Source organism: Amblyraja radiata, chromosome 17 (assembly GCF_010909765.2).
Source record: "Amblyraja radiata isolate CabotCenter1 chromosome 17, sAmbRad1.1.pri, whole genome shotgun sequence".
NCBI lineage: Eukaryota > Metazoa > Chordata > Chondrichthyes > Rajiformes > Rajidae > Amblyraja > Amblyraja radiata.
The window spans coordinates 37,843,093-37,868,155 of record NC_045972.1 but is presented as its reverse complement, the minus strand read 5'-3'; the positions used below and the strand labels follow the sequence as shown (position 1 = coordinate 37,868,155).

The 25,063-nt window shown below is 42.4% G+C and overlaps 1 protein-coding gene and 1 non-coding gene across 3 annotated transcripts; one reads left to right on the top strand and one right to left on the bottom strand.

Moving 5' to 3' along the window:
• Positions 1 to 4,233: 4,233 nt before the first annotated feature.
• On the bottom strand, positions 4,234 to 4,316 carry trnal-cag. The gene has a single exon. It is a non-coding gene; the product is annotated as a tRNA-Leu (tRNA).
• On the top strand, positions 4,309 to 21,753 carry LOC116982778. Of its 2 annotated transcripts, none has more exons than XM_033036204.1 (4): positions 4,309 to 5,176; positions 8,659 to 8,794; positions 15,279 to 15,408; positions 19,926 to 21,753. In XM_033036204.1, the coding sequence occupies exons 1-4, from the start codon at positions 4,527 to 4,529 to the stop codon at positions 20,009 to 20,011; spliced, it is 1,002 nt and encodes a 333-aa protein (XP_032892095.1). In that variant the 5' UTR covers positions 4,309 to 4,526; the 3' UTR covers positions 20,012 to 21,753. The 2 variants fall into 2 exon arrangements, with proteins under 2 accessions (XP_032892095.1, XP_032892096.1); XM_033036205.1 differs by having other exon boundaries at positions 4,368 to 5,176; positions 15,279 to 15,412.
• Positions 21,754 to 25,063: the final 3,310 nt, after the last annotated feature.

The following is a 25,063-nucleotide window of genomic DNA, read 5'->3' as shown; positions in this document are numbered from 1 at the left end:
ACTCAGTTCCTCCATCTCATTTGACCCCCGGTCCCCTGCTATTTCCGGCAGATTATTTATGTCTTCCTTAGTGAAGACAGACCCAAAGTAGTTATTCAATTGGTCTGCCATGTCCTTGTTCCCCATGATCAATTCACCCGTTTCTGACTGCAAGGGACCTACATTTGTTTTAACTAATCTTTTTCTCTTCACATATCTATAAAAGCTTTTGCAGTCAGTTTTTATGTTACCTGCCAGTTTTCTTTCATAATCTATTTTCCCTTTCCTAATTAAGCCCTTTGTCCTCCTCTGCTGGTCTCTGAATTTCTCCCAGTCCTCTGGTAGGCTGCATTTTCTGGCTAATTTGTACGCTTCATCTTTTGTTTTGATACTATCCCTGATTTCCCTTGTTATCCACGGATGCACTACCTTCCCTGATTTATTTTTTTGCCAAACTGGGATGAACAATTGTTGTAGTTCATCTAGCAGTCTTTAAATGCCTTCCATTGCATATCCACCGTCAACCCATTAAGAATCAATCGCCAGTCTATCTTGAACAATTCACGTCTCATACCCTCAAAGTTACATTTCTTTAAGTTCAGGACCCTTGTTTCTGAATTAACGATGTCACTCTCCATCCTAATGAAGAACTCAACCATATTATGGTCACTCTTGCCCAAGGGGCCACGCACAACAAGACTGCTAACTAACCCTTCCTCATTACTCAATACCCAGTCTAGAATAGCCTGCTCTCTCGTTGGTTCCTCTACATGTTGGTTTAGAAAACTATCCCGCATACATTCCAAGAAATCCTCTTCCTTAGCACCCTTGCCAATTTGATTCACCCAATCTATATGTAGATTGAAGTCACCCATTATAACTGTTTTACCTTTGTTGCACGCATTTCTAATTTCCTGTTTGATGCCATCCCCAACTCCACTACTACTGTTAGGAGGCCTGTACACAACTCCCACTAGCGTTACAGATAAACAATTTAAAAGTTCATGGGTTATTGATAAATATTGTTTTTAAAAAAAACGAAAAAAGTCAGTTCTGTATTTTATTATGAATTTAGAATCTCTGCTTGAAAGCTGCTTTGAATTAGTAAATTCATTTTCTCACAGTCCTGCTTTAAAAATGGAAAAAAAAAATAGACGAGTATGTTTTAAGACACTGAGATGGGCTGGAAAGGGGTGCCCCTATGACGGTTTGTAAGAGCTTTATCATTTAAAACTTGTATCACTTAATTTTGAGTTTACGTTTCACTTTTTTATGTAATTGTACATTGGGATAAATGATACTGTCCTATTATAAATTCGTAGCCATTTGAGATATAAAAACATGTTATTGTAATTTTTATTGCACAAGGGCAAGAAGGGGCCAGGCGATTGCTCTGGCGGGTAGCATTAAGGACAATCCCAAAAGATTTTATAAATACATACAGGGGGAAAAGGTAACTAGAGAGAGAGTGGGACCTCTCAGGAATCTCTGTGTGGAGCCACAGGAGATGGGCAAGGTCCTAAATTAGTATTTCTCCTCTGTATTTACCGAGGAGAAAGACAGTAAGACAGAGGAAATTGGAGCTGTCACTGGAAGTGTCTTGAGAGCAGTCAGGGTTACTGTCGAAGAAGTACTGAAGGTAGCGTCGTGTTTGAAGGTAGACAATCTCCAGGACCTGATCTGATATATCCGAGGACATTGTGGGAAACTAGAGAGGAGTCCTGGTTGAAATTTACAAGTCGTCCTTAAATCCAGGAGAGGTGCCGGAAGACTGGAGGGTGGCAAATGTTGTACCTCTTTTCAAGAAGGGCTGCAGGGAAAATGCTGGGAACTATAGGCCGGTGAGCTTAACATCTGTAGTTGGCAAGTTACTGCAGAGTATTCTGAGGGATAGGATATACAGGCATTTGGATGGGCAAGGACTGATTAAGGATAGTCAGCATGGTTTTGTATGTGGGAGGTCGTGTCTCACAAATCTGATTGATTTTTTTGAAGACGTGACCAAAAAGGTTAATGTGGGCAGAGCTGTACATGTCGTGTACATGGACTTCAGTAAGGCGTTCTATAAGGTTCCACATGGTAGACTGCTTTGGAATGTTAGATCGCATGGGATCCAAGGAGAGATAGCTGATAGCAAATTGGCTCCATGGAAGGAAGAGGAGGGTAATGGTGGAAGGTTGCTTCTCAGACTGGATGCCTGTAACTAGTGGTGTGCCTCAGGGTTCGGTGCTGTTTGTCATCTACATCAATGATTTGGAAGAGAACATACAGGGTGAGATTAGAACATTTGCTGATGATACAAAAGCTAGTGGTTTTGCGAATGGTGAAAATGGTTGTGAACGATTGCAGCAGGATCTGGATCGATTGACCAGGTGGGCGGAGGAATGGTTGATGGAATTTAATACAGGGAAGTGTTAAGTGTTGCATTTTGGGACGCCTACACAGTAAATGATAGGCCTCTGGGTAGTGTTGTAGAACAGAGGGATCTAGGAATACAGGTGCATGTTTCCTTGAAAGTCGAGTCGCAGGTCGATAAGGTGGTCAAAAAGGCTTTTGCCACTTTGGCCTTCATCAGTCAGAGTATTGAGTATAGAAGTTGGGAGGTCATGTTGCAATTGTATAAGACGTTGGTGAGACCGCATTTAAAATATTGTGTTCATTTCTGGGCACCATGTTATAGGAAACATATTGTCAAGCTTGAAAGGATTCAGAAAAGATTTATGAGGATGTTGCCAGGACTAGAGGGTGTGAGCTGTAGAGAGAGGTTGAGTAGGCTGGGTCTCTATTCCATGGAGCGCAGGAGGATGAGGTGAGATCTTATAGAGGGAAACAATATCATGAGAGGAATAGATCGGGTAGATGCACAGTCTTTTGCCCCGAGTAGAGGAATCGAGGACCAGAGGACATAGGTTCAAGGTGAAGGGGAAAAGATTTAATAGGAATCCGAGGGGTAACTTTTTCACACAAATGGTGGTGGGTGTATGGAACAAGCTGCCAGAGGAGGTAGTTGAGGCTGGGACTATCCCATCGTTTAAGAAACAGTTAGACAGGTACATGGATAGGACAGGTTTGGAGGGATATGGACCAAGCACAGGGAGGTAGGAGTAGGAGCTGGGACATTGTTCGCTGGTGTGGGCGAGTTGAGCTGAATGGCCTGTTTCCACACTGTATCACTCTATCTCCCATGATGAGTTGAATGTGAAAGAAAGTTAAAATCTAACAAAAACTATAGAATTTGTTTATTATTACTCTGCAAATCTCTTACTTTGCAGGTTTCAGAAGATTTGATAATGGAACGTTTAAATGGCCTTCATAACAAGAGGAGTTGAACATAGGAGCAAAGAAGTCCTTCTGCAGTTGTACATGGCCATGGTGAGACCACACCTGGAGTATTGTGTGCAGTTTTGGTCTCTAAATTTGAGGAAGGACATTCTTGCTATTGGGAGAGTGCAGCGTAGGTTCACAAGTTTAATACCCTGGATGGCGGGACTGTCATATGTTGAAAGAATGGAGCGACTGGGCTTGGAATTTAGAAGGATGAGAGGATATCTTATTGAAACATATAACATTATTAAGGGATTGGACACGCTGGAGGCAGGAAACATGTTCCCGATGTTGGGGGAGTTCAGAACCAGGGGCCACAGTTTACGAATAAGGGGTAGGCCATTTAGAACGGAGATGAGGAAAAGCTTTTTCCCCCAGAGAGTTGTGAATCTGTGTGAAGGCAGTGGAGGCCGATTCTCTGGATGCTTTCAAGAGAAAGTTAGTTAGACCTCTTAAAGATAGCAGAGTCAGGCGATATGAGGAGAAGGCAGGAACAGGGTACTGATTGTGGATGATCAGCCATGATCACAGTGAATGGCGGTGCTGGCTGGAAGGCCCGAATGGCCTACTCCTGCACCTATTGTCTTAGTATACAAAACATTGAAATGCAATAAAACACACTTGTTTTATCACATTGCCAATTCCTACGAAGAATCTTTGATCTGAATTGCTATTCTCTTTTACACATCTGCACTTTAGTCTGTTGAACTGTTTCACTGTTCTTTTTACAATCCATGTTCTCGGGATATCTAAATACCTAAATCCAAATTTTATTAGTTATTTATGTTATGACATCGGTTGGAAGCTGCATACCAAATCTCGTTGCGCTTATGTGCAATGACAATAAAAGATATTATTATTACTCCATATTCAGCTCAAATTTGTGTCTCAATTTTGCCATGGTTCTGTATTGCGAAAAAAAAGGAAAGCTGTCAGAAGTGGGATTCGAACCCACGCCTCCAGAGGAGACTGCGACCTGAACGCAGCGCCTTAGACCGCTCGGCCATCCTGACGATGGCTGCACAAGACGCTTCATTCCTCCATGGAGCGTACGGGGGGAGGGGGTGGAAAACGCCGAGCTTGAATTGGGAATGTATCTGTGTTTTATAACTGTGTGTTTATAACAAGTAGATGTGCACGGATCCAAGGCAACGTTGCGGCCGAGGTTAGAGGCTGCGGCCTTGGCTGAACTCTGACCCCCGCTCAGTGATGGAGGCGGCATCATGGCGGCGCGGACGCTGATCCGGGACGAGGTGGAGGATATGGTGGCTCTGGCCCTGCGCTCCGGCCTCACGGAGCGGGACATCGTGCGGCTGCCGTCCGTGAGGAAGCTGCTTGGGGACGGGGCTTGTGTTAGGGCCTGGCCGCCGCGCCAGGGAGTGCGGGGACCGGCGGCGGCCCTGTTGTTGCTGCTGCTGCTGTTGCTGCTCCTAATCCTGGGTCTAGGCCCCTCGGCGCTGCGCCTCTGGTTCCACCTCCACGGATCCTCGCTAGAGACCGAGATGTGCGTGCTGGGCTTCTCCGACTTCCACAACCCTTTCCGCCAGCCCCTGGACTGCCGCGTCTGCAGCAACATCACCGCCGTGGACAGAAAGAGCAACCTGGGCCACGACGAGTTCCTGCGGGACTACGCCTACTCCATGCAGCCGGTGGTGGTGGAGGACGGCCAGAGGAACTGGTCGGCCAAGGACGTCTTCAGCTTCGAGTTCTTCTCCCAGATCTACAGTAACGGCAGCAGTGCCCTGGACAACAGTGGCAGCGAATGTCAGTTCTTCCCCTACGACACGGAGTTTCACAATTTAAGGGATGTTTTCGAGATGGAGGCCGGTCGTGTTGGCATGCACGGCAATGCCAAGCCTTGGTACATTGGATGGTGTGTGTCAAAATTCAGCTCTTTCACTTTATTTATTGTGTGGCCGTGGTGAATTACGGATAGACGATGGGCCACAGGACAGTGAATACCAGCTTATTATTTTAGATGAGTCTAGAAATGGAAAGAGGGAGAGAATGATCTGGTGGAATCGGCTTCTGTCACATTGGTATTGGTTTATTATTGTTCCATGTACCGACATGGAGTAAAACAAACCCATTGTTTTGCGTGCTTTCCAGACAAATCATGCAGTCAAACCATTCACTGGTACGACAGGTAGTGCAAAGAGAAAAATAAACTGTATAGAATATAGTGTTACAATGAATGCACAGATTTTAAAAAAAGTGCAAGTGCGACAGCCAGGTATAGTGAGAGATTGGATCCCTATCCCTCCCTAATGAGAGAAATGTTCAAAAGTCTGATGACAGCTGGGATTTCTGAATCTAGTGGTATGTGCTTTCAAGCTTTTGTATCTTCTGTTTGACAGGAGAGGGCAGAAAAAGGAATGACCCCGTGAAAAAAGGTATTTGATGGCTGCTTTCTCCAGGCAGTGTGGTGCAGATAGAAATTGTGGGGGTGGGGAGGGTGGTTTACATGATGTACTGGGCTGCATTTGTATCTCTGCAGTTTGTTGCGGTCTCGGGCAGAGCAGTTGCCAAACCTAGTTATTTTGCATCTGTATGGAATGTTTTCAATGGTGCATCTGTGGAAACTTATCCAGTACACATGACAATAGCAAACAAAGACCAAATGGAATCATAGAACTATACAGCACACAAACAGGCTCTTCGGCCCAACTTGCCCTTGCTGACCAATATGTCCCATCTACACTAGTCCCACCTGCCTGCATTTGGCCCATATCCCTCTCCTATCCATGCAGCTGTCCAAATGTATTTTAAATGTTGTTATAGTACTTGCCTCAACTACCTCCTCTGGTAGTCGGTTCCATATACACACCTCCCTTTGTGTGTAAAATGTTGTCCCTTGGGTTCCTATTAAATCTTTCCCCTATCTTTTCCCTTAAACCTATGTCCTCTCGTTCTTGATTCCCCTAGTCTGGGTAAAAAAAAATCTGTGCATCTAACCTATCTATTACTGATGTCAAGTAAAAATATGTAACCATAATTTGCAGCATGTCAACCAGTCATATGTGCCATCATGATCTTTGGATTTTTTCACTCTTTATTCTGGAACAGAAGTTAAAGAATGGTCTATAGGGTGATTTCACGAAAGGTCACTGGAGCGTAGATCCGCATCCACGTGACCGAAAATTTTAACTGGGGGACAAGCGTCACTTCCGGTATATGTTAGTGAATGGGAAAACACGCACTTTCACACCCGTTAAAAACATCGAAAACGGCCAGGTTTTGAGCTGCAATTTACTGAGCCAGTCGGGGTGACCGTGAGGCACAGCTACCTAAATTTACAGTTAAAAAAAAAGATAGAAACTAAGGTAAATACAAGAGGGAGCTGAAGGGGCAAAAAAAAGCGGAAGTTGTTAGCGGACATTTTTCGTGGAGATTTAAAGATCCAAAATATCGGGAATTATCGCGTTTGCTCGCTGCATTTCATCAAAAGTAAGGCATTATTGACTTTGTTATCTTTATTCATTTGTTAGATGAAAAGTATTAAAAGTTAGAAATCCTTCAGTAAAATTGCAAAATCGCCCATGGTTCTCGGGTGGGTTTTAACATGCAAAATGAACACGCTTCTGAAGCTACATTCACCATTTAAATATCCGTGAATCATAAATGCGTCTTGAAATAAATTTTACTCAGATGCAAGCTAAGGAATGGTATAATTGTCAGCTGTTAATTTGACAAAATCAGGACATTTTTTGGCTAATTGAATTGAATTGAATTGAATCCTTTATTTGTCATTCAGACCTTTCGGTCTGAACGAAATGCTGTTGCCTGCAGCCATACATGTAATAATAACAAAACACAATAAACACAAATTAACATCCACCACAGTGAGTTCACCAAACACCTCCTCACTGTGATGGAGGCAAAAGTCTTAGAGTTACTGTCTCTTCCCTCCTCTTCTCCCTCTGTGCCGAGGCGATACCCCACCGGGCGATGGCATCAGTATGGCTAATAATAAAATGTCCTGATTTTGTCAAATTAACAGCTGACAATTATACCATTCCTTAGCTTGCATCTGAGTAAAATTTATTTCAAGACGCATTTATGATTCACGGATATTTAAATGGTGAATGTAGCTTCAGAAGCGTGTTCATTTTGCATGTTAAAACCCACCCGAGAACCATGGGCGATTTTGCAATTTTACTGAAGGATTTCTAACTTAATATTTTTCATCTAACAAATGAATAAAGATAACAGTCAATAATGCCTTACTTTTGATGAAATGCAGCGAGCAAACGCGATAATTCCCGATATTTTGGATCTTTAAATCTCCACGAAAAATGTCCGCTAACAACTTCCGCTTTTTTTTGCCCCTTCAGCTCCCTCTTGTATTTACGTTAGTTTCTATCTTTTTTTTTAACTGTAAATTTAGGTAGCTGTGCCTCACGGTCACCCCGATTGGCTCAGTAAATTGCAGCTCAAAACCTGGCCGTTTTCGATGTTTTTAACGGGTGTGAAAGTGCGTGTTTTCCCATTCACTAACATGTACCGGAAGTGACGCTTGTCCCCCAGTTAAAATTTTCGGTCACGTGGATGCGGATCTACGCTCCAGTGACCTTTCGTGAAATCACCCTATACCAGGGGTCAGCAATCTTGTTCTGCATTGGGGCCAGGACGCATATCTGTGAGTGTATGGCGGGCCACATCTATCACGTGTATACATGGATCCCGCCCTGGATGGCAGGCAACAAATCACATGTTCACATAGATGCCGCCCCTTCGAGGACACCACCCGGAGCACTGGCCCCTGGTTATGGGCGCTCACGAACATGGCCCACCTACGGACCATTGCCTTGGCTCTGTCCTGAAGGCGGCGGCTCAAATACTCATACTCACTCGTCCCCGGCAGATTTCCAACCCCGATTCCGACAGTGAAGCCCAGACACAGAAGGTGTCACTCTGATACACAACTAATTACCTCTGCCTTGCATTCGCAGCACATTACTCTTTCAGTCCTGGTGTTTAGTTTTGACCTGAAATGCCAATAGATGTTTCTTGACCTACTGAGATACTCCATCGTTCTACATTTTTTGCTCTAGATTCGTGCATCTGCAGTTTATTTTGTCAACATAGTCATAGGACGTATTGAACTATATATTTTTTAAATGCACAGTGGAACTAGAACAAATCTGGTGTGCCTAGGACTTGTGGGCCTTAGCTCTGATGCTCATGACACTGGTCAGAGTAAGGTATCGGAGGGGAGTTTCTCTGTGTTCCTATTCCTTCAGGTACCAGAACTTTTTTTTAATGCAGCCTCTAAGAATAGAGCAAATAGGTGATGATGGGTGCATTGGAACTCAATTCCATTTTTATAATTATCAATCTATTTTTATTTTCCAGGAGTAACTGTGATTCCAGTGCAGCTAGCATTTTGAGGCAGCACTACAAGCGGCCATATTTTATCCCAGCCATTTCCGAATCTAGTAAAATGGACTGGATATTCATGGGAGTGCCGGGGCATGGAGCCCATATGCATGTAAGAACGATAAATTGAACAGTGACTATTTTTCTTGATCATTATCTAGTTAAGATTATCTCTCCTGATCTGAATTGACTTCTTTAATTTTCTATTCTATTATTCTCGGAGTTATGGTTTAGAGAAAGCACAGATTACACGTGGAGTACTGTATTCTGAATAGTATTTTGCGAAACGATTATTAAGCCACCAGAGAGGGTAAAGAATAAGGTAATGGCAGTTGTGAGGATATAAAGATCAGCAAAGGGAATAGAGGGTGGGAAGTTCTACTAAAAAGCAAAAGTTGAGGGCCAACATGGCGATCTTCAATCATAAAATGTTTTGAAAGAATTTCTTTAATCAGAAAGCGATCATGTGGAATTTACTTCAACAGAGAGTAGTTGTGTGAGTATCATTCATGCATTCCAGGGGAGAAAGAAATAGAATATTATGCTGAAATGTTTGGAAGCGAAGGAATGGTAGAGGACTTGAACATTGCATGAACTGATTGGCCTGTTCCTCTGCTCCATATTCCCTTTATTTCTGGTATAATATTCAGTTAATTGCTGCCTTGAAGATAGGGGGCAATGATTCAGCGCATTTCTGGAATTCGCCACCTTACTTTGTGTTCGTATTGCTTACCCCTGACGAAATCTGAACAGGACATCGGTGAGCAAATTATTGTGTAAGGCACTGCAAAAGTTGCAGATTTGTGGATTTCACAATATTCCCAAAAGTTTTATGCAACATTTTTATAACCCTTTTTTAAATTCTCTCCACAATTCCCCTACTTCCCCCTGCCTTAACCTCGTTCTCGCTGTCTGGTCTTGAAGCTTATGTCAGGGGCAGCATGTGTCAGATATTGGGAAAGAAAGTAACCTGCCTGCAACGACTTCTGGAAATTAGCCCATCCTTCTTGTGAGTTGGGGGTCTGGGACATTTTGTGGATGTGGCAAGCAAAGGGATACTTTCTCCATCCCAGATGTGACCGTGACCTGCCATTTGCCCACTGTCTAGTCCTCACTGACAAAATACAACTGACGGCTGAAAAAGGACAGCAGCTTGCTCTCAACTGGAGTGACGCCAACAAAGTATAGAGGGTTTTAAAAAGCCCAAATTTTTGGAATCCCTCCCCAGCGTCATCACCATACATGCATCTATTGACTTTTGAAATTTGCTGCAGTGCATGGAAAAACCAACGTAACTTTGCTAAACTTTTGTCTGCCTTGTCCACAATAGAACTGTTTTTGCGGCATCGCGCAATTGAGATAGGGTCTTATTGATTGTATACGTGTTGTGTAAAATAACTGTTGAATGTGACTTCTACCATCGTTGTCTACATTTTCCAGCACCATTACTGTATTCAGCTGGATTGAATTTCTTCTAGGATACGATATATCTAGCTATTCTCTACTTTGATGAAAATGTACACTATTGCTGAGGTGAAGCAGCTTGTTGCTAATCTTGTGCATAAATCTATAATGCTACAGCTGAGATATTGTCTGAAGTCACAACATTTGTTATTATCAAGTATGCTTTTCCATTTCTTAAATTGAAATAGACAGAACTGAATTGGCTGAAAACTGATCCCAGTGGTGAGCACATCAAGGTGAATCATCTCCTCTGTACTTTTCTTTTGCTACCACATAATGGTCCAGCGCTGTCAACAATGAGAATGATCACGGAGCCGTATCCTCCCATTACTTTAATGTCACACCATTCACAATTGTAGGTGACAAAACTTTAATCTGATCCGTTGTCCCTGGTATCACTTGACTGTCTATAACATTTTCTTCCACTATTTAGGATGCCTGTTGTAACTTTACCAAGTTGGCATCAACTATGCAGTACCTTTCCTATCAATGGTATCATAGATATAACTGCAGTGGATAAAATGGCACGGGTGAAGTTGTGGGGTTTTCCCCTTCTGATGGTGTTCTCATCACTTACTACATATCCCATCTGCTACCTTTATCCTTCATAATTCTGCCAGTGAGGTAATTTGTGCTGCTTTTGCTGCATTCTTGGTAATGAATGTTCTGGTAAAAACACTCTTTGTTCATGCTATCTCCAGTGCTCCTTTTGTGAGTTCAACAAGGACAACAGCTGAGACAGGGCTGTACATGTTGGTCAACATGTTGGCTTTATGCTTATGGATACAGTAACTGCAGATGCTGGTTCATAAAACAGGACACAAAGTGCTGGAGTAGCTCATGCACGCCAGGCAGCATTTCTAGAGAAGGGTCTCAACCTGAAACATCATCTATACATATTCTCCAGAGATGCTGCCTGACTCGCTGAGATACTCCAGCACTTGTGTCTTGGTATCTGAAGCTTGAGGCTTCCCACTTTCAGGAGGTGCGGGGTCTCTCTTTAGAGCAAGCCACTATGCTGCTGCATCTAGTGGGACTGATTTGCTGTTGATATTGGACAAGTCCAGGGATGATGATGGGAACATCTGGGAAGCTGAATCAAACGCATAAAATGAGATGGAAAATGTTAGTCAAATTACTGTTTCTTATGCAAAGTCAAGCAACGTACCAGAATTTTTAAAAGTCCTGAATAAACAGGAAGTCGTGTGCAGTGGTGTGCTCTGGTAAAATATTAAAATCTGATCTGACCACAGACATTCACCACTAACTTCCATCCGGCACTCAAATACACCTGGACCATTTCCGACATTTCCCTACCATTTCTCAATCTCACTATCTCCATTGTAGGTGATAGACTACTGATCACGAGGTTCTTGGGGTGGAGAGGGGTGATAGCGGTATAAAGGGGAGGGTAGTGTCTTGTGTTCTGTGTCTTGTGTCTATTGTTTGTGGGTAAGTGTGTCTGTTTAGTGTTCAGCCATGAGCGAATGGCGGTGCGGGCTCGACGGACCTGGTGGTCTACTCTCGCACCTACTTTCTATGTTTCTATGTTTCTATGACCCTTCATCCACTATAAACCCACTGACTCCCATGGCTATCTGGACTACACTTCTTCCCACCCTGCTTCCTGAAAGGACTCCATCCCCTACTCCCAATTCCTCCGTCTACACCGCATCTGCACCCAGGATGAGGTGTTCCACACCAGGGCATCCGAGATGTCCTCATTCTTCAGGGAATGGGGGTTCCCCTCTTCTACCATAGATGAGGCTCTCACCAGGGTCTCTTCTGTACCCCATAACTCTGCTCTCACTCCCCATCCCTCCACTCGTAACAAGGGCAGAGTCCCCCTTGACCTCACCTTCCACCCTACCAGCCGTCACATACAACAAATAATCCTCCGACATTTTCGCCACCTCCAACGGGATCCCACCACCGGCCATATCTTCCAATCTCCTCCCCTGTCTGCTTTCTGCTCCCTCCGTAACTCCCTGGTCAATTTGTCCCTTCCCACCCAAACCACCCACTCTCTTGGCACTTTCCCTTGCAACCGCAGGAAATGCTGCACATGTCACTTTACCTCCCCCCTTGACTCCATTCAAGGACCCAAGCAGTCTTTCCAGGTGTGGCAGAGGTTCACCTGCACCTCCTCCAACCTCATCTATTGCATCTGCCACTCTAGGTGTCAGCTGTTCTACATCGGTGAGACCAAGTGTAGGCTTGGCGATCGCTTCGCCCAACACCTCAGCTCGGTTCGTATTAACCTACCTGATCTCCCGGTGGCTCAGCACTTCAACTCCCCCTCCCATTCCGAATCTGACCTTTCTGTCCTGGGCCTCCTCCATGGCCAGAGTGAGGACCACCGTAAGTTGGAGGAGCAGCACCTCATATTTCGCTTGGGCAGTTTACACCCCAGCGGTATGAAAATTGACTTCTCTAATTTCAGGTAGTCCTTGCTTTCTCCTCCCCTTCTCAGCTCTCCCTCAGCCCACTGTCTCGGCTTCTTCCTTTCTTCCTACCACCCCCCCCCCCCCCCCCACCCTCACATCAGTCTGAAGAAGGGTCTCGACTCGAAGCGTTGCCTATTTCATACGCTCCATAGATGCTGCCTTACCCGCTGAGTTTCTCCAGCATTTTTGCCTACAGCCAATCTAAATGTGACTGCAGCCCAGGGACTTGTATTGATATTTGACATGAGCAAACCTGCACATACGGTTAGGTCCTTTGGGCTCGGGTTGAGGGTTCCATGCCAATACTGATGCTTGAGATATAGAAACTGCTTGTGTGATCTCCATTATTGTGGTTTGTTGCCGCAGTCAGTCCTGTGTCACCCGACAGTATGGACCTTTAATATTCTCAAGCCCAGCAACTTCCCGTTTTGATATCTGACCTGAACTTGACTCCAATACTCATTGACAGGGAGTGATCACTCCTGAAGCATTTTACTACGTCAAACTTCATAGTTCAGCGAGATAAAGCCCCAATAATTGTAAACTAGTCAAATTGGCTTCTTAGGATTATTTAAATCAAAGACCAAGCGTTAAAAAAAGTGTTAAGCAAAGCTGTTCTGAAATAAGTTTCAAGCACAAATCATGTTTTCTCTCCCTGTATCGTTTTATTTTCAATGTCAAATACAAAATCATGTGCAAATGTTTTATTGGCTCTGCTTAATTTGTAATGGCCCAATCTGTATGAAAAATATTATTTAGTCCACTTATTTTTAATTCGCCAAACTATAGAAACAAATATAGTATTACCCTCTAAATCCTTCGTGGTAAATTTTTTAAAAGCCTAAAAGTTCCTTCTAAGTTATTTTTAACCTAAAGCAGAAGGGTCAATATTGAGCCCTTCTGCACAAAAAATGTCGTCATGTTAATCAAATGAACTATTGCCGAACTTTTGATAACTGACACTTGTGTACAGAGTACTCTGTATTTCCTAACTATGTCCTGTATGAGTTCAACATAACTTCTTCATTTTTATATTCACTTCCTGTTAATTTTTCTTTGTGGTATTATTACCACACTGGTCTTCCTAAATACGTGCAGCTGGGATAATTGGTTACATTAAAAAGACTACATAGTCTAGATAAGTAGCAAACAGCAATGAAGGGGAATTGTAGGAATGTGAGCGAGAATAAGCTGCACGATTAAAGAGAATCAAGGAGAGGAGGAATGGGTTGAATGGCCTCCTTCAAGCTCAAGTGAGTTTATTGTCATGTGTCCCTGTATAGGACAATGACATTCTTGCTTTGCTTCAGCACACAGAACATAGTAGGCATTTACTACAAAACAGATAAGTGTGTCCATATACCATAATATAAATATATACACACATGAATAAATAAACTGATAAAGTGCAAATAACAGATAATGGGTTATTAATGGGTCCTTTCTCATAATCTCAAGTTTTTAGGCTAACAACAGTAACTTCACATAATGCAATTCACGTGAATGTCTTTTACAATAAGCCTTATTTCACAAAGATTTAGTTTTGTATTTATATTAAATGCCATTTGAAGCAAAACACTGGCAAAGGTGGCTTTCTAAAACAAAAACAAAAAATGCTAAAAAAACACAGCATCTGTGGAGAGAGAAACTTTTCAGGTCTGTGGCATCAGAAGTCATGCTTGGTCCCCAGGCTCTGACCACTTTAAAGGCCTGCCACACTTTGTCCTGCCTCTCTTCTATCCCAGCTTTCTTTCCCGCCCCGTACAATCAGTCTGAAGAAGGGTCTTGACTCGAAACGTCACCTTACCACAAGAGTTTTTTTTTACGGTTGGAGTTTCATGTAGCCAAGCTCCAAAGTCAGTGTGAATGTTACTCCCGATATATTCTCCTGTCTTATATACAACCCAAGTTCATTTAACAACTCTAATTGTGTGCATTATAAATCATAGAAGTTTGTTCCAATGCCTGGTCCTCCAACATTTGATTTGGGGCAACAAAAACTCTACAGGAAGGATGTTATTTTTCTGTTCACCATAGTAAATATGTGATTAAAGTTGAGTGGGTGTACTACCATAATATGAAGTAAAATAGCGAGGAAAATATTCACAAGGATGTTTCCTGGATTACAGTTGAGGTTTAGGAGATGTTAGGTAAGCGGGATCTGTATTATCTGGAGAAAAGGAAGGTGAGAAGTGATATGATAGAGGTATGTAAAATTATGAGAGGTGTAGACAGCCAGAGTTTGTTTCTATTGGTAGGCTGTCTAAAAGTAGCGGGCTTAGGTTTAAGGTAAGAGGAAGGATGTTTCAAGAGGATTTAGGGATTAACATTTTCACTTGATGGAGTTGAATTGATTGGAATGAGCTGGCAGAGAAGGAGGTGGAAATGGGAACACTAAAAACATTTAGGAAATATCTAAACAGTACTTGAATGATCAGGATTTGGTATTATTACGGGCGAGTGGGATTAGTATAAACAGTATATCTTTGGTAAATATCAGCATCTGCAATTGCTTTCTACACATTAGTATAGACAGTAGTTAACAGAGACATGATTGTGGTCCGAAGGGTCTGCTTCATTGCTGTACAAGTTTAGTTTTGCGTTTAGTAATTGTTGGCATAGACATTTTCCTTCCCGATATATAATATGGAAATGTCTTTCAACTTATGTTTTTCTCCTTTTTAGATTGATGATGTAGACAATCCATCCTGGCAGGCACAAATCAGGGGCATCAAACACTGGCATCTGGAGCCCCCAGCAGAATGCTACTACGAATGCTCTTCACTGGAAGCCATCGTGTATCCTGGGCAGATAAGTATGTAGGTTTGGCTAATTTGGGATTATTGTAAATGGGTGATTATTTGTAATCTTAGGTTCGTTTTTTATTTTCAAGATATAGCGCGGAAACACCGAGTCCGCGCTGACTAACGATCCCCGCACACTAACACTTTCCTACACGCGCTAGGGATAATTTACAATTATACCAAGCTAATTAACCGACAAACCTGAGTTGGGGAGGAATCCAGGGATCCAAGAGAAAACCTATGCAGGTCATGGGGGGGAAACATACAAAATCCGTATAGTCAGCACCCATAGTCGGGATCGAACCCGGGTCTTTGGCGCTGTAAGGCAGCAACTCTACTGTTGCTCCACCATGCAGCCCCTAGTCATGGACTCAGTGGGCCAACGGGCCTGCTTCTATGTGTAAGAAAGAACTGCAGATGCCAGTTTAAATCGAAGGTAGACACAAAATGCTGGAGTAACTCAGCGGGTGTGGCAGCATTTCTGGAGAGAATGAAAGGATGACGTTTTGGGTCAAGACCCTTCAGACTGATATCAGGGGAGGGGGCGGGACAAGGATAGAATATAGTCGGACATGCTGATTCCTATATTGTAAATTCACCCTTAAATGACCAATTTTTACCTGGATCCAGTGTGCCCACAAGTTTGTACATGTATGTGAATGCATTGAACAGTTCAGGCTTGTCACTACATGCCTGGTGCTGCCTGGAAACAAAACTTTATGATTTGTTATTGTGTGATCGGTTGTTAGATGAAGTTTAATTTCCATGCTGACTCCTGATCACTGTGATTTGACGGTAGCAATGCCGTTTACTGCCACCGTGAGCTTTTCAGCTACAGTCCCAGATAATCCTTAGTTTAATAAAGACAAAGACAGCCTGTCAGTGGGTGTTAGCTGCCCCTGAATACATGATTACATTTGAATTACCCAACAATGAACGGTTTAGAGATCAAATGATCCCAGCCGGCTCGAGTAAAAATAGAAAATACCAGAAATACTCAGCAGATCAAGCAGCATTTATGGAGAGAGAAGCAGAACTAATGTTTCAGGATGATGACCTATCATCAAAACTTAGAAATTTGTAAATCAAACCAATTTACATTGTAGAGAAGGGGCAAAATGGAGAGAACAATGAGAATGGCTGTCAACAACCCCTCACTCATGTGTTTCCTATTACCTGCCATGCTTTGTGCTGCTCCTCCTCTCTTCCAGCTTTACCCCCCTCATAATCAGTCTGAAGAAGGGTCTCAACACAAAATGTCAATTGTCCATGTTCTCCAGGGATACTGCCTGACATGCTGACTTACAATACAATTTATTTGTTATCATTTGAACCCAGAGGCTCAAACGAAATTTGGTTTCTGCAGTCATACAAACAAGAAGAAGAACCAAGACACAACACAATTTACACGAATATCCATCACAGTGAATCTCCTCCTCACTGTGATGGAAGGCAAAGTCTTATCTCTCCCCTGCACTCCTCATTCTCCTCCCGATGTCAGAGTCAAAGCCCCCGGCGGGCAATGGTAAATAAGTCCCGCGGCAATTATAAAGCCGCGCCGGGTGATGCAAGGCCGCGCTCCGGGTCTTGGTGTCGGAGCCCGCGGCGCTAACAAGTCCCGCGGCCATTTAAAGCCGCGCCGGGCGATGTAAGGCTCCGCTCCAGGTCATCCTCAACCCCGCAACTCGGGCGGGAGAAGCCGCCGTTGCGGAAGCCCTGAAAAGCGGTCTCCCACCAGGGACCCGCGGGCTCCCGGTGTCACCGTCCACCGGGCCGGCGGCTAGAGCCCCCGAATCTCCTGGGTCTTGATGAGAATGCCAGTGATAGATTAGATAGTTGAGAGAGATTAAGTGAAACAATGTAATGGAGTGGGCTGAGAAATGGTGGCGAAGGCTTGTTAGGGGATGCAGATATAGAAGTTAGGAAAAGAGTCAGAAGGAGCAGGTGAGTCTGCGAGCACTCTGGGAGTAGCAAGCAAAGGTGATGAAACTTTCAAGTTCTATATATACCAAAGTAAGCGGTACCTAACAAAAATGTTTTAGACGGAAGCAAGGAAACTTTCTCATACCCCACAAAGACTGACATTGTGTGCACCTTTGATTTAGAGAAGTAAGTTAAAGGCAAATGTATTTAATGTGGGAATTTGTTAAACCAGGCAAAAGAGGGTACTGTGGGGGTTGGGTGATAGGGTCTCCTGGTAGGGCTTTTTTTCAAGTAAGAAGTAAGGAACCTTCAGGCCATCTAGGTGTGGGTTGGAAGCTTAGAAGGATTGGGCGTCCATGGTTGCAACTGGGAAATTGGTAACTAAATTTGATAGAGGGGATTAGAGATGTCAGATGTAAGTGGGAAGAAACTGGATACGGAGAAAAATAATAGTCATGGGAAGAAAAATTAGGTTCTGGACTAAAACAACCGGTCTATTAGGAGAGTGCATTTTTGGTATGTAGGGAAGGAGGTGCAGCTGGGCTCCATCTGGGTGGAGGTCTAAGGTGGGAATGAAGATGCCCAGAGCAACTACAGACAGTGACACTGGGGACTGATGTCCTGGAGATCTGACTATATACGCAAAGTAGTTTCAGTTCGATTTTAGCAATACCGTTGAATAGCGCTCTTAAATTCCCCGAGAGATAATGCCGTACATACTCTGATAGCTTCCTTACAGGTAAAATTTCCTTTGCTTAAATTAGCTGATCGCAACCTGATGATTAGGCAAATCCAACAGTTGGAATGGTTGGGTTAGAGTTGGAGAAATAAACGCAGTGAAGAATTCCATTGTCCATTGTTAATTTGTGATCTCTGGATTGGATACGATATGATAGAACTTTATTTATCCCAAAAGGGAAATTGGTCTGCCTACAGTCATAAAACATAACAAGATACGTGAAACATGAAATGAAAGTGATGAGTGGAAAGTACAGGATTGGGGATGAGCAAGGAATGGGGGGGGGGGGGGGGGTAGAGGGGAAAGGGAAGTCAGTCTACCTCCACGACAGAGGGAGAGGTGTAGTACTGTTTGATAGCCGCAGGGAAAAAGGATCTCATGTGGCATTCTGCTGCATTTTGGTGGAACCAGTCTGTTGCTGAAGGTGCTCCTCAAGTTGACCAGTATGTTATGGAGGGGGTGAGCTGTATTGTCCAAGATGCTCTGCAGTTTGAGGACCATCCTGCTCTCCAAGACCTCCTCCAGTGAATCCAACTCCACTCCCAGGACGGAGCCAGCCTTCCTAATCAGATTGTAGATTCTGTTGGCATCCGTGTCCTTTGCCCTGCTGCCCAAGCACACATAAACACAGATAATGGCATTGGCCACTACCGATTGATAGAACATTTGCACCATCTTACTACAGACGTTGAAAGAGCAGAGCCTCCGCAGAAAGCACAGACAGCTCTGTCCCTTCTTATGTAGTGCCTCAGTGTTCCTACAACAGTCCAGTTTACTGGAATAATGGGACTAATGCGTGGGAATTTGAAAATGTGAATAATTTGAAGACTTTTTACGGGAAGTTAATTTAGAAGGACGTGAACATAGAGGAATACACGGAGTTAATTTGTGATGTAATTGTTTTATTTAATTCGTCGTCGGACAGAGGCATTTTGTAAGGACAAATTAGTAGAATATCCAGTTGCCTGTTGTCTCGTCTCACATGAGCAATGTGTGAAGGTTTGTGGGCATTTACTGCAACAACTCCATGGTTTCAATTACTGATTTGATAGAGGAAGCGCTAAATCGAGTGACTGTAGAAGCAGATGAATCTAAATAATTTATATTCATCCAGCTGAATCTTATAAATGGTTGAACGACCAGTGAACCTTAGTAACACACACACACACAGAAAGCCCAACAATGCATTCCTGCTGATGAGGGATTCAGCTCACCGAGGTTGTCCATTCCATACTGAATAGCATAACTACAGCCAAGAGTTTGCTAATACATGATTCATGGTAATAGCAAGTTTTTTTGTTGGTGTCATGAGGATATTTCTTTACTTACTGAAGATGGTATTGCTTTATAGACTACAAGCACCTGCCTTATGCTGCACTGTTTCTGTTTCAAGATATCACATTACTGACTAGTTGCCTTTAATGCCCACAACATCCAAATTAAAAGCACCAATAACAGACTGATAATGAAGCACCATGGTCAGGTAATCAGAGAAGATTCATGACAAGTACTAAGCAGTACTGAACAAATGTTTATGTACAATACCGCACAACGTCAGAATGTAGGATTATGGAACCTCAATCTTTAATGTAATGAATTTCTGCTATATATAGACACGAATTAGACAAGAGAGGAATTACATATATACAAAATCTTTCTCCTGGTTTAGTCGGCCAAATTCAAATATCAATCACCCATCACTTCTACAGATTTGTTGTGATGGATCTGAGGGACATCATATCAAGGTATCCTTGATGTTCCACTATAAACTCCAGGGCAAGGGGGCTCTTCCAGCAAAGGAGTAGAAGTTAATCTTCTGCGATGTTATGTTTTTTTTTTTTAAACTTTCCCTTCCTTCTCTTTCAGTTGTGCTGGACACAAATAAATGGTTTCACGAAACCCACATTTTGGGAGAAGAACTCAGTATTACTATTGGTTCAGAATATGACTGAGCTGCAAGGTTTTAACTTCGAGTAAAACACTCAGCGCCGTGTTATGGCATTAGAGGACGATCGGGGGAAAGCTCACGGGATTGGTAACTGATTCTGGCCTCATTTGGGTGGAACACCATGACCGTATATTGGATAACGATCCGCACTGCCTCAAATGGTGGGTGATTAATGGAAGTGACTATCAGATTGAAATTTGCTCTCAACTGGATGTTTAAAAAAATTATTTGGGGGAATTCCCGATATTTAAATTGGAATACTAGAACCAAATAGGCTTAAAACAAAATTGTCATTTTTTGGCTTTAAAAAAAAAATAGAAATCTCTTCCTGTAGCGATAACATGGTTCTTCAGCACAAAGACGTGTCAATACTTCCTTGGAATCCTCACAGGGTCAGCATTCAAGTTAGAGGTGGTAAAGTGTGTCAACCAAAATCACAGTTTTAGAAATGTTGCCATCTTTCCCCTCCCACCAAGTCCAAGAGGATGGTCTGAATAGTTGAATGAATTTCAGATTGTAATTGTTTCTCCTATTTGGTTGCTAGATTCTAGCATTCGATGTGTATTCATTAGCTGCATACAACACCTTTCTCCCAAACACATTGCTGTGTATCCTCTTTAAAAACAGTTTTCTCAATACTCTGTGCCTAACAGGTCCCCAAATCAAAATTGATTTATTCGCTTCATGTTTTGGCTTCCAGTGAAATGAGTTTGGAGTTATGAGATCTTTGTTTCTTTTTATTTAAAAACATTCTCAAAGTTGTATGATTGAACACGTCCAATATTTGATTCCGTTTCCTCTCTTGCAAGTGTCATATTGAAATCGGAAAGCGGCACATGTAATACCGTGGGCATATTCCTGATGTAATTGGTTGTAACTCATCTTTGTGATTATAAATCAATGTCAGAAATATTTATGAATGTACAGAGTATTAAGATTTTTCTCAGAGTACTTTGTAATTCAATAATGAAAAAACACATGACACTAATAACAGCTTTGATAATAATGGTCTCAGATTTGAGTACTGTACCACATTGGATCTACTGGATGCTGAGCTAGTGTCGCCCAGTCTTTAGTTTCCAGGATTGACTGTTGACTGAAGTAAAGATGGTGAGTTATGGCATTAACTTATGTTTAAAAAATGTGACTTAATTGTAAGATTCGGATGGCCTCCACGAAACACATTGTCATTTCACGTTTGCTTGTCATCTCCTCTGAAACGTATTAAATTATTTAATTACCATCTATATCTAAATTCATTCCATACGACACTCTAAAAGTCTAACCCAAAAGAATTTCTATTCATGGACAGTTTGTGAATAGTATCAATTTCCTCAAGTACACAAGAGCAAGAAAACTGGATGCAGAAAAAAAATAAAACAGAAAAGCTGGAAACAGTCAGCCTATCAGGCAGCAGCACATGTGGAGAGAAAAATAATTAACATTTTATGTTAATAGCTCTTCAGAACATTTATACGTAGTATTCACTGTATAACATGTTTATCTTGTTTACAAATTTGTCCCTAAATTGTTTGGGTTGGCTTCCTCACAGGAATGACACTCGCATTACTGCATTGTTTGTAATAGATAATATGTTTGGTACGTTGCTTGAAAGTTTTTTATTGTTGTTAGAGAGTCAAGTTACTCTCCTGATGTGCAATATTCATGGTTTTTATTGACATGTTAATTTTGCAAGTTACTCATGTAAGATTTGTGGAAATAAAGCATTTTTGATAATGGTACTTTTTACACTTGCGATCTTTGAGGGTGCTTAAAATAATGAAAATGTTGAACAAAAATGTTATCCAGGCCTTGAGCAAATGAAGTTAATTTTGCACACAAATAAAATGTTTTCAAATGTGCTCTGGCAATGCCCAATTCCACTTTGCCCTCATCTTTTCAATTCCTCCCCCACCTCTTGTTTATCATGCTTCCAGAGACAATTGCTGTGTTTACATGGATAAAAAAAATGTCAATTTATCATTCTTAAAATTACTCCGACCATCTGAACATCACCTAGAAATGCAGAAGCCTGGAATAAAATGGGCTAAGTGAGAGTTTGAAAATTAGAGAGTTAGTTAGAAATAAATAACTAACAGGGAGAGTACTTAACTGGATTATTTTTACTGTTTTGCAAGGTATTCCAAGATTCTCATTACTCTGTTTGTCACTGTGCCAGTCAGCAAACCCTAGAACTCAGGACAATATGGTAGAAGGAAGTTACCTTCAACACTGAGTGACTGTCACAGAGAGGAGAGCGGGTAACAGGTGAATACCTGAGTGCAGTTAAAAAACAAAGAGAAGGATTTAACAACTGAGGGGTAGTCAGCCAGTCTGTCTCAAGAGGCAGGACACTCCTGTGCCTTTTATACCTTGCAAGAAACATCAGGTTGGGTGATTTATCACTGAGACAAACAAATGAATATTATTTGATAAGGATAAAGGGGAATTCCTTGAGGACCGAGATGAGAAAAACATTTTTCACACAGAGAGTGGTGAATCTCTGGAACTCTCTGCCGCAGAAGGTAGTTGAGGCCAGTTCATTGGCTATATTTAGTTTTATTGTGGTTGTGTGTTCTTTATTATTGTATCGCTGCAGACAACCCAAATTTCCACCAGCCTGGCTGTGTGGCAATAAATTATATCTAATCTAATCTAATCTAATCTATTTAAGAGGGAGTTAGATGTGGCCCTTGTGGCTAAAGGTCATGGGGTATGGAGAGAAGGCAGGTACAGGATACTGAGTTGGATGATCAGCCATGATCATATTGAATGGCGGTGCAGGCTCGAAGGGCAGAATGGCCTACTCCTGCACCTATTTTCTATGTTGATGGAAAATAAACCAGTGCATGTTCTGGATATTAGCAGATGAATATTAGTTTGCTGCTGAAAACCGACATATTGCAGCAGGAAATACTGTAGAGGCTGCAGTAGTCTGTGAATGATTGGTTTTACCTCGATGAGCTGATTTGCAGCATGCCCCTAAACAGCTGTGTCGATTTTATATACTGGTTGAGCCAAAATCAGCACTTTCATTTCGTACTATGCCCAAGAACATGACCCAAGCACAAGTGACTGGCATTTGGAAGGAATTTTGTGCAGGTGACATCATTATGAACCATTGCATTGCAAGAAACAGAACAAAATAAACTGCAGATTCTGGAAATCTGAAATGAAAAGCAGAAATTACTGAAAACAGACAACAGCTGTGGAAAGATAAACGGAATTAATGTTTGCAATCAAATACTTTTTTTGTCATAACTGGCACCACAGCCTTGTGAGAGAGCAACTCACAACACAGCCTGGGAACAGCCAGCCAACAAAAGCTTTTCATTGTACCTTAGTACACTTGACAATAAACTAAATCTAAAACTAATAAACTGAATTATGTTTAGAGATACAGTGTAGAAACAACTGTATACTAATTCCAGTCTACACACTAGGGACAATTTACAGACGGAAATTAACCTGCAAACCTGAACGTCTTTGGGATGGGGGAGGAAACCGGAGTACCCGGAGAAAGCCCAAACTCTGTACAGACAGGACCCAAGGTCGGGATCGAACCTGGGTCTCTGGCACTGTAAGGCAGCAACCCTACCGCTGTGCTGCCCCTGGCATCCATTGGTCTGAATGGATGGGTAGATATAGGTGCAATGTTTAGCAGATAAGATGGGGGGAGTGTATCACAGTGGTCTGAATTGAAAGTGCTCCCCACTGTGCAAATGTAATATATTTGAAACTATTCCTGTGAATTGTGTGACTTAAACAAACTCAAGTGTAATCACATGCAGAAAAAGAACATTTTAAAAAGTCCTCTCCCTTCATTAGATCCACAGTTTTCATAAGCTAACTGCTGTTGTAATACTGCAACACAGAGTTATGTATCTGAATGATTGCTGTGTCAGCACTATTGAAATCTTCCATTTGTGTGAGATAAAGACTGCCTTGTTCGTAACTGCAAGTGTCTTATTATATTCCTTGGAGATTCATAACTTTCAAAGAGTTTATTGTCAAATGCTGAAAATATTTTCTGTGGAGTGCTTCCATTTTAGAGGTAAAGTCAAATTTTCTCTCCCTCTAAAGTATAGTTTGCAATTGTTTTACTCAACAAATAAATAAAATAAATAAACCAAATAAAAATGTCACACTATATGTCCCTAGAGGGCACAGATTTGTGGTGAGAGGGGCAAAGTCTAAAGGAGATGTGCAGGACAAAAATGATCTTACACAAGAATGGTGGATGTGTGGATTTTGCTGCCAAGGCTGGTGATGGGGGCAAATATACCAGTGGTCTACAATAGGTTTTTGGAAAGGTACACGGATATACAGGAAATGAAAGGATGTGGATCACGTGCAGGCAGACGGGATTGGTTTATATTGGCAGCATTTTCGGCGCAGACATTGTGGGCCAAAGAGCTGTTCCTATGCCGAATAGTGAAAGGCCTGGATAGAGTGAATGTGGAGAGGATGTTCCCACGAGTGGGAGAGTCTAGGATCAGAGGCCATAGCCTCAGAATAAAAGGACATACCAATAGAAAGGAGCCGATGAGGAATTTCTTTAGACAGAGGGTGTTGAATCTGTGGAATTCATTGCCACGGACAGCTGAGGAAGCCAAGACAATTGATATTTTTAAGGTGGAGATTGACAGATTCTTGAATAATCAGGGTGTCAGGGGTTATGGGGTGAAAGCAGGAGAATGGGGTTGAGAAGGAAAAATAGATCAGCCATGGTTGAATGGTGAAGTAGACTTGATGGGCCGAATGCCCCAATGCTGCTCCAAGAACTTATAGAAACATAGAAAATAGGTGCAGGAGTAGGCCATTCGGCCCTTCGGGCCTGCACCGCCATTCAATATGATCATGGCTGATCATCCAACTCAGTATCCTGTACCTGCCTTCTCTCCATACCCCCTGATCCCTTTAGCCACAAGGGCCACATCTAACTCCCTCTTAAATATAGCCAATGAACTGGCCTCAACTACATTCTGTGGCAGAGAATTCCAGAGATTCACCACTCTTTGTGTAAAAAAATGTTTTTCTCATCTCAGTCTTAAAA

What these genes read in the sequence shown, in the direction of transcription:
- LOC116982778 (XM_033036204.1), top strand. Translation starts at nt 4,527, where the DNA reads ATGGCGGCGCGGACGCTGATCCGGGACGAGGTGGAGGATATGGTGGCT. An exon ending in AAGCCTTGGTACATTGGATG is followed by an intron (nt 5,177 to 8,658) that starts GTGTGTGTCAAA and finishes TTTATTTTCCAG; the next exon opens with GAGTAACTGTGATTCCAGTG. An exon ending in CGTGTATCCTGGGCAGATAA is followed by an intron (nt 15,409 to 19,925) that starts GTATGTAGGTTT and finishes CTTCTCTTTCAG; the next exon opens with TTGTGCTGGACACAAATAAA.